Source organism: Orycteropus afer, unplaced genomic scaffold (assembly GCF_000298275.1).
Source record: "Orycteropus afer afer isolate SDZICR_OR568_19922 unplaced genomic scaffold, OryAfe1.0 scaffold00004, whole genome shotgun sequence".
NCBI lineage: Eukaryota > Metazoa > Chordata > Mammalia > Tubulidentata > Orycteropodidae > Orycteropus > Orycteropus afer.
Window position 1 is genome coordinate 16637387 of NW_006921591.1, and position 13189 is coordinate 16650575.

General features: G+C 36.5%; 1 protein-coding gene across 1 annotated transcript in view; it reads left to right on the forward strand.

Moving 5' to 3' along the window:
* The window catches only part of PTPN4 (protein tyrosine phosphatase non-receptor type 4), a 304196-nt gene that overhangs the window by 274808 nt on the left and 16199 nt on the right, over nucleotides 1-13189 (forward strand). Inside the window, exons 22-25 of the mRNA XM_007937829.2 lie at nucleotides 2839-2985; nucleotides 4400-4528; nucleotides 9423-9571; nucleotides 11091-11226. Coding sequence (XP_007936020.1) covers nucleotides 2839-2985; nucleotides 4400-4528; nucleotides 9423-9571; nucleotides 11091-11226 — 561 coding nt within the window. The remainder of the gene's footprint in view (nucleotides 1-2838; nucleotides 2986-4399; nucleotides 4529-9422; nucleotides 9572-11090; nucleotides 11227-13189) is intronic.

A 13189-nucleotide genomic window follows, 5' to 3' on the forward strand; every position in this document is an offset into this window, starting at 1 on the left:
TTATTAATATAAAATACTTGAAGGAAATAAAATGAAACCTGTGAGAGACAGGACTCAGTGAGACTGCCTTGTTTTTCCAGATCCCACAAGTTTTCCGCCTCTGACGGTGCAATCTGATCACTTTTTTATTGCTCATATTAATGGAAAATATTTGAGTATTATTTCTCTGACAAGTTCCTACCTTATACAGGTCTGACTTTTGCAAATTTTACTGTATGTCAAAATTGTTTAAAATCTCAGGAAGAAAAGATTTTCCTAAGCTTAGTCACCTATCTAAGCTATAAAGAAAAGATTAGAAAATTTGGCAATATAAAATTTCAATAGGGTTAAAAAGTACCAAAATCAAATGGCAAACTGAGTAACAAAAATATTATAAAGGGCTTATTTCTTACATGTAAAAAGAGCTTCGAAAATTAATAAGAAAAAGACAGCCCAATGAAAAATTGGAAAAAATGGGTAAAAGACATTGCATATGACAGTTTTCTAAATGTTTTTAATGGCCATTTTCAAATCTATGTAATAGTAGAGAGAATAGTATGGTGAGCACCTACATACCTATCACCTAGTTCAACTCCTATTAACAAATTATCAATTTTGTTTCATCTAAACCCTACCTATATGGATTATTTTTTGAAAAACCCAAATATCACTTCATTTGTCAGTGTTTCAGCATGTACCTCTCTTAAGGTATATACTTTTTTTTTTTTAACCAAACCACAGTACCATTATAACATTTATAGAAATGACATTAATAAGCACATTTAAATTAAAAATACATTCAACCTAATTCACAAAAAGCGCGAATCAAATCTGCAAGGAATTACCATTTTTCACCTATCAGATTAAAAGATCAAAAAGTTTTATAATACTGTAGATAAGTTCATAATGTCTTGAACCTCAGTATTAAAAGTACTTTAGGAGTCAGCATTTTTTTTATTTTCTAAAAGACTATTCAAGCAACACTCCCTGCAGGCTATGCTATAGTAGCTTGTAATCAATAATACTAGTATTGTACAGCAAACTATGGATATTCCTACTAAGTGGGACAGATAGACATAAATGGTCTTAGGTCATTCCTGGTCAGATTTTGCTATCAAATGAATTCAAGTCAGGTCAGATTTATGAAAAAAGAAAATAAAAGCCTTGGGTTTCAGAATTGTACATATGGGATTACGGATTTATTAATGAGTGCATGGCGGAACAAGCATTCCTCAGATGATATTGGTGAAAGTGTAAATTGATAAAACCTTTGGAGAGGACTTTGACAGAATCTATCAAAATGTTAAATGCACATACGCTTTTATCCAGTGTTCTCATTTCTTCCTGTTGCCCATACAAATAGATTTCTGCATATGCACAAAGATGTTAGCTTTACAGAAGCATTCGATACAGCTTTGTTTATGGTAGCAAATAAATTAACAGCAACTTAAACATTTGTTAAATTATGGCATATTTCTACAGTAGAGCCATTTTTAAAAATTAAGGTTTATGTACTCATCCAACATGACATCAAAGATAAAGTGAAAAAAATAAATGATGCAGTAAAGTGTTATGTTAATAGTATGCCACTACTTATGTGGTACCGACAAATTGTTTTTTCCTAAAATTTTTTACTTTGTTTTTCTTGTTGAGAATACACACAGCAAAACATATACCAGTTCAACAATTTCTACATATAAAATTTAGTGATACTGATTTCATTCTTCAAATTGTGCAACCATTCTCAACACCCCCCTTTTCTGAGTTATTGCTCTTTCATTAACATAAACTCACTGCCCCTGAGTTTCCTATCTAATCTTGTTGTCAATTTGATCCCATATAGATAGTTCTTAAAAGAGCATAATGTTCAAGCAGAACTTTTTTACTAATTAAGCTAAACTATTACTTAGTTTTAAGAAGATTTCTGGGGATATTTTTGGCTTAAGGTTTAAAGATAATTTCAGGACAATAGTTTTAGAGATGGAAAGACAGGTTCGCTTATATATTGTATGTTGTTATAGATTATTTCTGAAAGGGTATATAAGAAACTACAAATAAATAAAAAGAATAAATGATTATTTCTGTTTACCCTTTGATATTCCTTGAATTACCATTTGCATATATTACTTGTTTTGAAAAATACCAACCTCAAAATTAGTCAGATAACAACTCATATTCACCAAATATTCATTATCTTACCTCTTTCTGATTATAACTAATTTAAAATATCATTTTCATATCCTTCAAAGTTATTGTATATGTATACTATCCAAACTAAGTCAAATGGCAGACCTCTCACAAATTTTGCCCATAAACTGTTTACAGATCAGTATTTCTTATTTCTGTACCAGATCTCTGCTTGCCTAAAACAGGATTCTCTGTAAAGCTGCTTTTAAAACTGTAACAGGTTCATGTTTGGGAAAATATTTAAATTCTGCTAATTGAAAGGTAACTATGTATATCGTCGAGACATTACTAAGAAGTTTCCACTAGATATAAAATAAGATATTGTTGATAACAATTTTTTTTTCACTGACTTTGCAATTTATTGAGACTAGTTGTTTCCAATTAATAGTCATATAGTAAGATGATTTTCATATGCTTGATCATACTAAAAGGAGCTCTGGTGGTGTAGTGGGCAAGACATTGGGCTGCTAGCCACAAGGTCAGAGGTTCAAACCCACCAGCTGCTCCATGGGAGGAAGACGAGGCATTCTACTTCTGTAAAGATTTACAGCCTTAGAAAGCCAGTGGGGGTTGCTATGAGTTAGAATCGACTCAATGTTAGTGGGTTTGGTTTTGGTTCTGATCATAGTAAAACATCAACAATGCAAAACACTTTATTTATGTCCTTTTCAGATGGAAATCCCTTCTTCCAGCATTATAAATCAGTACATTGCTTGTCAAGGGCCATTACCACATACTTGTACAGATTTTTGGCAGATGACTTGGGAACAAGGCTCCTCCATGGTGGTAATGTTGACCACAGAAGTTGAACGTGGTAGAGTAAGTTATACTTGAATCTTACACATTGCTTGGGCTTTTTTCATATTATGTTGCATATATTGTCCATATATTCAGATTGAATTAGTCTTTTTGGTAGCATTTAAACTTTGTTTCTTATGGTATCATGATTAAAATCATCATGGCTAAATGCCTAAACTTGTTACTAACACATAATAAATATACTGTGTTAATTATTTAAATGGTTTAATATCTACCTGATAGAGGGCTTTTATATATATCCTTATGCAAGAATTGGCATTGTGTGAAAATGGAGGATGATTCACATCAGATCACGAAATGGAGGATGACTACTAGCTAACTGTCTAACTGCCTAACCACGGAGAGTCATAGCCAGCCAAGTTGACACATAATCTTCATCTCCTTGCCAGTGTTACTGTCACCTCGCACCTTGGCGTTTATTACTGCCAGATATATGTTATTAATGCACAGCATAGTAGTTTTTTTTCTTATTGTCATAAATCTGAAATGGCAGATAATGAGATAGTCAATAAGCAGAAAATAGGCATATCTTATTTACACATTCATCAGTTGATGGACATTTGGGTGATTTCCATTTTTTGGCTATTATGAATAATGCTACTAGGAACATTTTTGTACAAGTATTTGGGTAGACTATATTTGTACTTTAAATCTGTAAATTGTATGATGTGTAAATTATATCTCAATGTTGTTGTTGTTATGTGCTGTGGAGTCGGACCTGACTCATAGCGACCCCTCCTTGGGTTTCCAAGGCGGTGTCACTACGGAAGTAGATTGCCCAATCTTCCTTCCGAGGAGTGGCTGGTGGGTTTGAACCTCCAGCCTCCTGGTTAGCAGTCAAGTGCCTAGGCACTACGCCACCAGAGCTCCCATGCTGTTAAAATCTTAATTAGGAAAATAAGTGGATAAAGTTTTAACATTTTAGTTGTAGATTCTTCTTTACTTACTGATAACTTAAATCTAGAAAACATCAAAATTAGTACATCCTTTTCTCAACCCTCATAGTAGTAATTAATTCAAGTAAGAATAATCATGAATTGTAATCGATGTCATAAAACAAAATGTATATGAATTATTGAATGGGAAACCAATTTGCTCTGTAAGCTTTTACTCACGTTGCAATAAAAAGTTAAAAAGAAAAAAAAAATGAATGAATTGTGAATGGTAAAACATTAGGTGAAACAGGATATTTATACAATCTCAAAATATATCCAAACAGATTGCTTATTATTACAGATTAAAAAATGACAAAAAAATGTTAATACTTGGCAAATCTAGATACAAGGATTCATTTATTTTATTCTTGCAACTTTTCCATAAGTTTAAAAGTTCTTGAAAATTAAAACATTTTAAAAATTAGTGAACATAAATCTATGTGTGGAGGTGATTATTTTTTTCAATCTGTTGATGTCAGGTTAAATGTCATCAATATTGGCCAGAACCCACAGGAAGTTCATCTTATGGGTGCTACCAAGTCACTTGCCACTCAGAAGAAGGAAATACTGCCTATATCTTCAGGAAGATGACACTATTTAACCAAGAGGTAAGAAGACAAGGATATAATTCCTTAGAAATGTGTTCAAAGTAAACGGTTTTAAATCTGAATTTTTTTTTTCAGTCTAAGTACTGGTTACTGGGAAATAGTACCAAAAAAAAAAAAAAAAACTGAACTGTTTGTCTGCTTCTTTGGGATCTGTTTAGATCAATCAGTGGCAGTCTATCTGTTCAGTTCTGACATCAACTACATAATGCAGTACTTTTTGTTTTGACTCTTAACCACCAGAGCTAGATCAGATCTCAAGTTAAAGGGCATAGCCTTCCAGACTACAAAGTCTGCTGAAGACTTTAGCGTCCAGCTGTAAGTATAGGCCCATAATTCCATCACTTCTGACCCTGCTAGCTTTTAGTACTCCCTTGCGTTCGATAACTCACTAGAACAACTGACAACAATTACAGAAAGCAGTGTACTTAAAATTAATACAGCAAAAAGGGTACAAATGAAGAGATGCATAAGGGAGGTCAGAAAGTATTCCCAAAGTGGAGCTTCCATGTCCCAAAAAGGAACTGCACCTTTCCACATACATCTGTATCTTTCACCAACCAGGCAACCCATGGATCCTTCGTATCCAGAGCCTTTATCAAGACCTCGTTACATAGGCTTGATTGATTGAACTCAACCTTCAGCCCCCTCTCCTGACCTCTATCTGGCTAATATCACTTAGTGAATCTCTCTGGCCTGGCCAGCCCTCATCCAAGAGGTTCCTCATTAGCATTAACCCTCAGATATGATCTGGAGGCTTCATCAAAGACATTTCCATCACTGGTAAAGTTATACAGTATTAGAGGTTATCTCTCAGGAAGCAAGGAAAAAAAAACAAATTATTTGCAAAAAGTTAAATTCTTTACCCCATAAATTTTATGAAGAGTATTCTTTTATAGTAAGTATATTTCCAGTGTTTCTAGTTAAATATGAGTTGTTGTTGTTGTTATGTGCCGTCAAGTCAGCCCTGACTCATAGCGACCCCTCCTTGGGTTTCCGAGGCAGTATCACTATGGAAGTAGGATTGCCCAACCTTCAGTGAAAAAGGAGCCCAGTAAATAATACTTGTAACTATTACTACTTTTTTTTCAGTATTACTTCTATTACTTATTACTTTACTACTTTATTTATAATACTTTATTATACCGGGATTGTGTTTGTCTATAAACATTCTTTCTCTAAGTAGTATCAATAACGTATGTGGGTATGTCTGTGACCCCTTGTGGCACAGTGGTTAAGCATTTGGCTGCTAACTGAGAGTTCAGCACTTCAAGCCCACCAACTGCTCTCTGGGAGAAAGGTGTGGCAGTCTGCTTCCATAAATATTACAGCCTTGGAAACCCTGTTTCTACTCTGTCCTTTGAGTCGGAATCAGTTTGACACAACAATGGTTATATGAAAACAGAAAGCCAATCAAAAGCTAATTAATTATTTTCCTTTTTGAAAAGATTGTTGTTGTTGTCATTGTTAGGTACCGTTGACTCAGCTCTGACTCATAGCAACCCTTTGTACAACAGAATGAGACACTGCTTAGTCATGTGCCATCCTTACAATCCTTGCAATACTTGAGCCTCATTAACAGCCACTGTGTCAGTCCATCTTGTTGAGGGTCTTCCCCGTTTTTGCTGACCCTGTACTTTACCAAGCATGATATTCTTCTCCAGGGACTGGTCCCTTCTGACAGCATGACCTAACTAGGTGAGAAAACATCTGGCCATTCTCACTTCCAAAGAACATTCCAGCTGTACTTCTTCCAGAACAAATTGTTTGTTCTTCTGGCAGTCCATGGTATTTTCAGTATTTTTTGCCAGCACTATAATTAAAAGGCATCAACTCTTCTTTGGTGTTCCAGATTTTGCAGCATATGAGGTGATTGAAAATACCATGGATAGGATCAGGCACACGTTAGTCTTCAAAGTGACATCTTTGCTTCTTAACACTTCAAAGAGGTCTTTTGCAGCAGTTCCCAAGTGCTATACAATGTCTGATTTCTTTACTGCTGCTTCCATTGCTATTGATTTTGGATCCAAGTAAAATGAAATCCCTGACAACTTCAATCTTTTCTCCGTTTATCGTGATGTTGCTTATTGGTCCAGTTGTGCAAATTTGTGCTTCAGGTCACCTTCACTTTCAGCGAGCAAGGTTGTGTCATCTGCATATTGCAGGTTGTTAATCTGTGTAACTCTTGTTGTTCAAAAGATTAAGAGGAGAGAAATTTCACAGCCTTCTTAGTATTGAGGAGAAATAGATTGTCAGGCAGACCTTTTGACAGCAGACAGACTGATTATAGCTTTCTAATTATTTTTTTCTTATTATTGCCACCTGGGTCACTCTTCTTTTGGCTTCCCAATCTCCAATAAATGCAAACTGATTAGTAAATGAGGGTTCAGTGGTCCAGTTGGAAGATCTCTGTGGAAGGCAGCATGCTGGATCTTTTCAAAATCCTGTCAGCATACTAGAGATAGTGTGCCCTACTTGCACTGCCAACAGCTAGATATTGCTCTACCAGCCATCTTTGGTTTGGAAAAGGGTTAGAAGAAGGAACCCTGGTAGCACAATGGCTAAGAGCTTCGCTGCTAGCCAAATGGTTGGTTTGAACCCACCCAGCAGCTCTGTGGGCAAAAAAGACCTGGCAGTATCCTTCTGTAAAGATTACAGACTGGGAAACCCTATGGGGCAGTTATACTTTGTCACATAGGGTCACTACGAGCTGCAATTGACTCAGTGGGACCTTACAACAACAGAAAAAGAAGGAAGTGCCTACTGGAGAAGAACAAACAGTGTAAGCTTTGAAAGCCCAGGCCTATCCCATGGTGTTCCAAAAACACCAAACCAAACCTATTGCCATTGAGTCAATTCCGACTCATAGTGATCCTATAGGACAGAGTAGAATTGCTCATACAGTTTCCAAGGCTGCAAGTCTTAACAGAAACAGACTGCCACATCTTGCACAGTGGCTGGTAGGTTCAAACTGCCAACGTTTTGGTTAGCAACTTAGTACTTAGCCATTGTGCCTTCAGGGCTCTTCTTCACCAATGATGTAAAAACCCCAAAACCAAACCCATTGCCATCAAGTTGATTCTGACTCATAGCAACCCTATAAAACAGAGTAGAACTGCCCCAGGTTTCCAAAGCTGTAAATCTTTACAGAAACAGAGTTCCACATCTTTCTACAGCAGAGTGGCTGGGGGGTTCAAGCTGTCAGCTGAGCACTTTAACACTGTGCCACCAGGGCTCATAACAGATTAGAACTACCCCATAGAGTTTCCAAGGCTGTACATCTTTATAGAAACAGACTACCACATCTTTGTCCCATGGAGCAGCTGGTGGGTTCAAACTGCTGACCTTTTAGTCAGCAGCCAAGGACTTTAACAACTACACCATAAGGGTTCAAAAAAAAAAAAAAAAAAACCTCACTGCCATCAAGTCGGTTCCAACTCATAGCAATCCCTCCTTGGTTTCTGAGATGGTATCCCTACAGAGGTAGATCGCCCAATCTTCTTCCAAAGAGTGGCTGGTAGGTTTGAACCGCCAGCCCTCTGGTTAGCAGTCAAATGCCTTAGGCACTGTTGTTGTTGTTGATGTTATGTGCCGTGGAATTGGACCCAACCCATAGCAACCCCTCCTTGGGTTGCCAAGGCAGTATCAGTATGGAAGTAGATTGCCCCACCTTCCTTCCGAGGAGTGGCTGGTGGGTTTGAACCACCACCCTTCTGGTTAGCAGTCAAATGCATTAGGCACTACGCTACCAGAGCTTTGCAAATAGGAGCTATACCCACCCCGCCAGGAGTGTGACTAAGAGAGCCCAGCAAGAGACAGTCTTATTGATGAAAAAGGAAGGAGCTAGAAGTTGTGCTGTTTTAACAAAAAAATAAAAAATGCCAGAATAGGTATCTGGCAATGACATAAGCTAAATTTATGGAAAATAAAAAATTAACATTAACTTTTAAAATCTTAGGGTTTGGGATGTATACTGTAATTTGTAATCTACTGTAACAAAAATGTCAAGCCAATAGGTTATTTCTTCATTTTCCCAAGTTGATATGAAAGATACATTGTATGTGTTTGTAATATCTCTTTTCAGCATATTCTTAATTAACTTTTACTTTCATGGTCTTTACTGAGAGCTCCTTTGCATGTGAATGACAATAGCCAGATTTCATAGTATTAAGTGACTTAAAGCTACCAATGATTGAGCATTTGATGCCAAGCACCTGATTGGGTCCATCATAAGGATATACCTTTGACGTGTGTACAAGTTATTTTGTTAGTTGAGGAAAATGACACTCAGACATGTTAAGTGCTGTAGAGTGAAGATTTGAACCTAAATTCGTCTAAATCCAATACTCTTACTTTCTCTGTTGTACCAACTACTGGCTCCAAAAAGAACTATACCCTGATTGGACTTTGTGTTTTTATGATCTCCAGTTTTTAATCTACATTTACTTTCTAAGATTTTATTTTTCCAATTCCCCAGATTTTACCTGTGTTGTGTCAGGATTAGCCCAACTTTGTTCAGAAAAAAATATTTTCTTTACCATTTTTGCTCCTCTAATAATTTTTTTAAATAATTTTTAGTTTCTTAAGTTTTTCTCTGGAGCTTAATTTGTTTTTGCCCATTTATTTGATTATCATCTTAATATTTTATAAGTATCAAAATCAAGTTTAGAGAGTATTGAGTCAAGTACTAAATACTTAAATGGATACAATTTTTTCTGTAAAATGATTTCTTTAAATGTCATCGAAATTTGGGCATTATATGAGTTTATACATTACTGTTTTTAGGGTAAGGGGAGGAGTTGATTTTACTTTTGTAAAATTAAAATGACATAAATACTTATTTATGTTTTAAAGATAATTCTTTAGTCAAGATGCATGTTTTTTTATTTGTACTTAGAAAAACGAGAGTCGTCAGCTCACTCAGATCCAGTATGTAGCCTGGCCTGACCATGGAGTCCCTGATGATTCAAGTGACTTTCTAGATTTTGTTTGTCATGTACGAAATAAGAGAGGCGGCAAAGAAGAGCCTATTGTTGTTCATTGCAGGTATTCTGTTTTCTGTCTTTTATGAATGTCTTTCTACTCATTTTTTAAATGAATATTTGTATGTAAATGAATGTGATTTTTCAAGAGAATATATATTTTATTTTGCATTTTTTTGTTGTGATTAGCACTGTGATAGAGATAAATCAAGCTGTGCTTTTAGAGTAGAACAGAGAGTATGTTCCAGCATATACTGGCAGAAACTTTATCAAAAGAGGTAAAAATAATAACTTGCTGCTCTAACTCTTAGAAGCTCTTTTTTTATATATATTTGACATTTCTGAAATTGAGATTTTCTTAAAATTGATGAAATCATAGATTTGATGGCGTATAATACCTTCCTTAGCAAGATACTGTTTCCTGGCCTGTAACACCTTTTAGAATATTTACTGATTACTCCCCCTTCTTTTGGAATGGTCCTACCCATTGACATCATAAGCTATGCCACTTCCAAGAACTCCAGGGAAATACTGGGAAGCTATGCTCTCTTCCTTTAGACTCAGACCCTGTTCTCCCCACAAAGGGACAAACAGTGACTCCAGCCTTTACTGCCACTGACCCAGAGATTAGGAGAAAGAAATTATTCCCAAATCCTCTCTATTCTGCTACCTTTATTATAAAGTGATTTACTCAGAGGATATGTTGAATAGTCACTCTCTTCTTAACTTTGCAGCACTTGTTAGGGAGGAGAATTTTAGCTTTTAAGCCATCAAGACAGATTGTAGACAAAGTATTTGACAGGCAAAATGACAGGAAGGGTGAAATACATTTGATTATTTTGTAACCTATATCTCCTAATAGCTACTATATCCAGTTCACAGAGAATACTTCAATGAGTTGTTCTTGACTCTTTTGATGGTAAGAAAAGTTCAATTAAAATTAAATTTTGTTTTAAAACTGTTTATATGGTAATGTAAAACTTGTCTTTTTTGCATTTGTTAATGAATTATTATTGTAATTATGTCATTTTGCATTTTAAAGGAAGGATTTGCTCCAGTATAGGAGCTCTGGTGGTGCAGTGGTGAAAGCACTGAGCCAACCGAAAGGTCGGTGGTTTGAGCCCACCAGCTGCTGCTCCACTGGAGAAAAACACAGCAGCCTGCTTCTGTAAAGATTTATAGCCTTGGAAACCCTATGGGACAATTCTACTCTATACTGTGAAGTTGCTACGGGTCAGAATTGACTCATGGCAGTGGGTTGAGTTTGGGTTTGCTCCAGTAAGGGTTTTTACCTTGTTCATATATTTAAAATTGAATTGTAACTTTTTAAAAGTAGTATTTTTTATAATTAACCATGGGAGGAAAATACAAACTATTTATATTAAATGAGTCATTAAGAGTGAATTTCTTTCCTTTTTTCAAAATATTCTCTAGTTGCTTTGTTACTTTTGTAATGTAAATCATTAAAATGAAATTATTCTTCGACCGTGTTATGATTCAATACTTTAGTTTTTCACATAAAAACCACAGAATTTTAACCGAAAAGTAATAGTAAGACCATTCCCCACATTTATCTTTTTTAGTGCTGGGATTGGAAGAACAGGAGTTCTTATTACTATGGAAACAGCAATGTGTCTCATTGAATGCAATCAGCCAGTTTATCCACTAGACATTGTAAGAACAATGAGAGATCAACGAGCCATGATGATCCAAACACCTGTAAGTACTGTACTTCATGTACAAATGTATAATTGTGACATGATATTTTTATTATCAATATGTATTCTAAACCATATCATCTGTACTATCTGTCACCCAATTTCTCCATATTTGAAGCAAGTCTTAAATATTATATCGTTTTATCTATAAATATTTTAGTGTACGTATCTCTAAAAGATTTGTTTTTCTTCTAAAACAAAACCGTATTATCATTATCATACCTAAATGTTGTTGTTGTTGTTGTTGTTGTGTGCCGTCGAGTCAAACCCGACTCATAGCGACCCCTCCTTGGGTTTCCGAGGCAGTATCACTATGGAAGTAGGATTGCCCAACCTTCCTTCCGAGGAGTGGCTGGTGGGTTTGAACCGCCAGCCGTCTGGTTAGCAGGCAAGTGTCTTAGCCACTATGCTACCAGAGCTCCTAAATGTAGTTAACACTAATTCCTTAATATTATCAAATAGGGGAGCTCTGGTGGCATAGTGCCTAAGGCATTTGACTGCTAACCAGAAGGTTGCCAGTTCAAACCCACCAGCCACTCCTCGGAAAGAAGATGGGACACTCACTCTACTTCCATAGTGATACTGCCTCGGAAACCCAAGAAGGGGTCGCTATGAGTCAGGTCCGACTCAATGGCACATAACAACAACATAAAAGTCTTAATGTTTTTGGATTTAATAATGATTGTTTTAAGATATAACTCATATACTATTAATATGCCATTTTAAAATGATAAATTTATTTGTTTTTAGTATATTTAGTTTTGTAACCATCACTACTATCTAATTTTAGAACATTTTCATTCCCCTAAAAAAAGAAATCCCATACCCATTAACAGTCACTCTCCTATCCTACCTCCACCTTACCAAGCACGTCGATGAAAGAGAGGAAGGTCTTCAACAAGATGGATTGACACAGTGGCTGCAACGATGGGCTCAAGTATAGCAGGGATCATGGAGCTGGTGCGGGATCGGGCAGTATTTCATTCTGCTGTGCATGGGGTCGCTATGAGTCAGAAATGACTCGACAGCACCTAACAACAACAACAACCCATATCCTATCACACCCTCCATTCTTCTCCCCCTACCCCAGCCCTAGACACCTATTACTCTACTTTCTGTATCTATATAGATTTTCCTATTCTGGATATTTCATATAAATGGAATCATACAATATTTGTTCTTTTGGACTGGCTTCTTTCAGTTAGCATAATGTTTTAAGGTTTATCTGTATTCTGATATGTATCAGTACTTCATTCCTTTGTATTGCTAAATAATATTTCATTGTATAGGTGTACCACATTTTGTTTATCCATTTATCAACTGATGGACATTTGAGTTGTTTCCACTTGTTGTTAGGTGCTGTTGAGTCTCTTCCAACTAATAGCAACCCCATGCACAGCAGAACAAAACACCACCCGATCCCGCGCCAGCTCTATGATCCTTGCTATACTTGAGCCCATTGTCGCAGGCACCATGTCAATCCATCTCATCGAAGGCCTTCCCCTCTTTCGTCAACCCTCCACCTTACCAAGCATGACATCCTTCTCCAGGGAATGCTACCCTCTGACAACATGACCAAAGTAGGTGAGACGAAGTCTGGCCATCCTCACTTCCAAGGAGCATCTCAGCTGTACTTCCTCCAGGACAGATCTGTTAGTTCTTTTGGCAGTCTGTGGTGCCTTCAACATTCTTCGTGAGCACCACAACTCAAAAGCATCAACTCTTCTTCGGTCTTCCTTTTTCATTGTCCAGCTTTCACATGCATAGGAGGCAATTAGAAATATCATAGCCGTGTCAGGCGCACCTTAGTCCTCAAGGAGACATCCTTGCTCCTCAGCACTTGAAAAAGTTCCTTCGAGCCCACCTACCCACGATGCTACACATCGTCTAATGTCCTGACTGCTGCTTCCATTGGCCTCGATTATAGAACCAAGCAATGTGAATTCTTTGACAACCTCAATCTT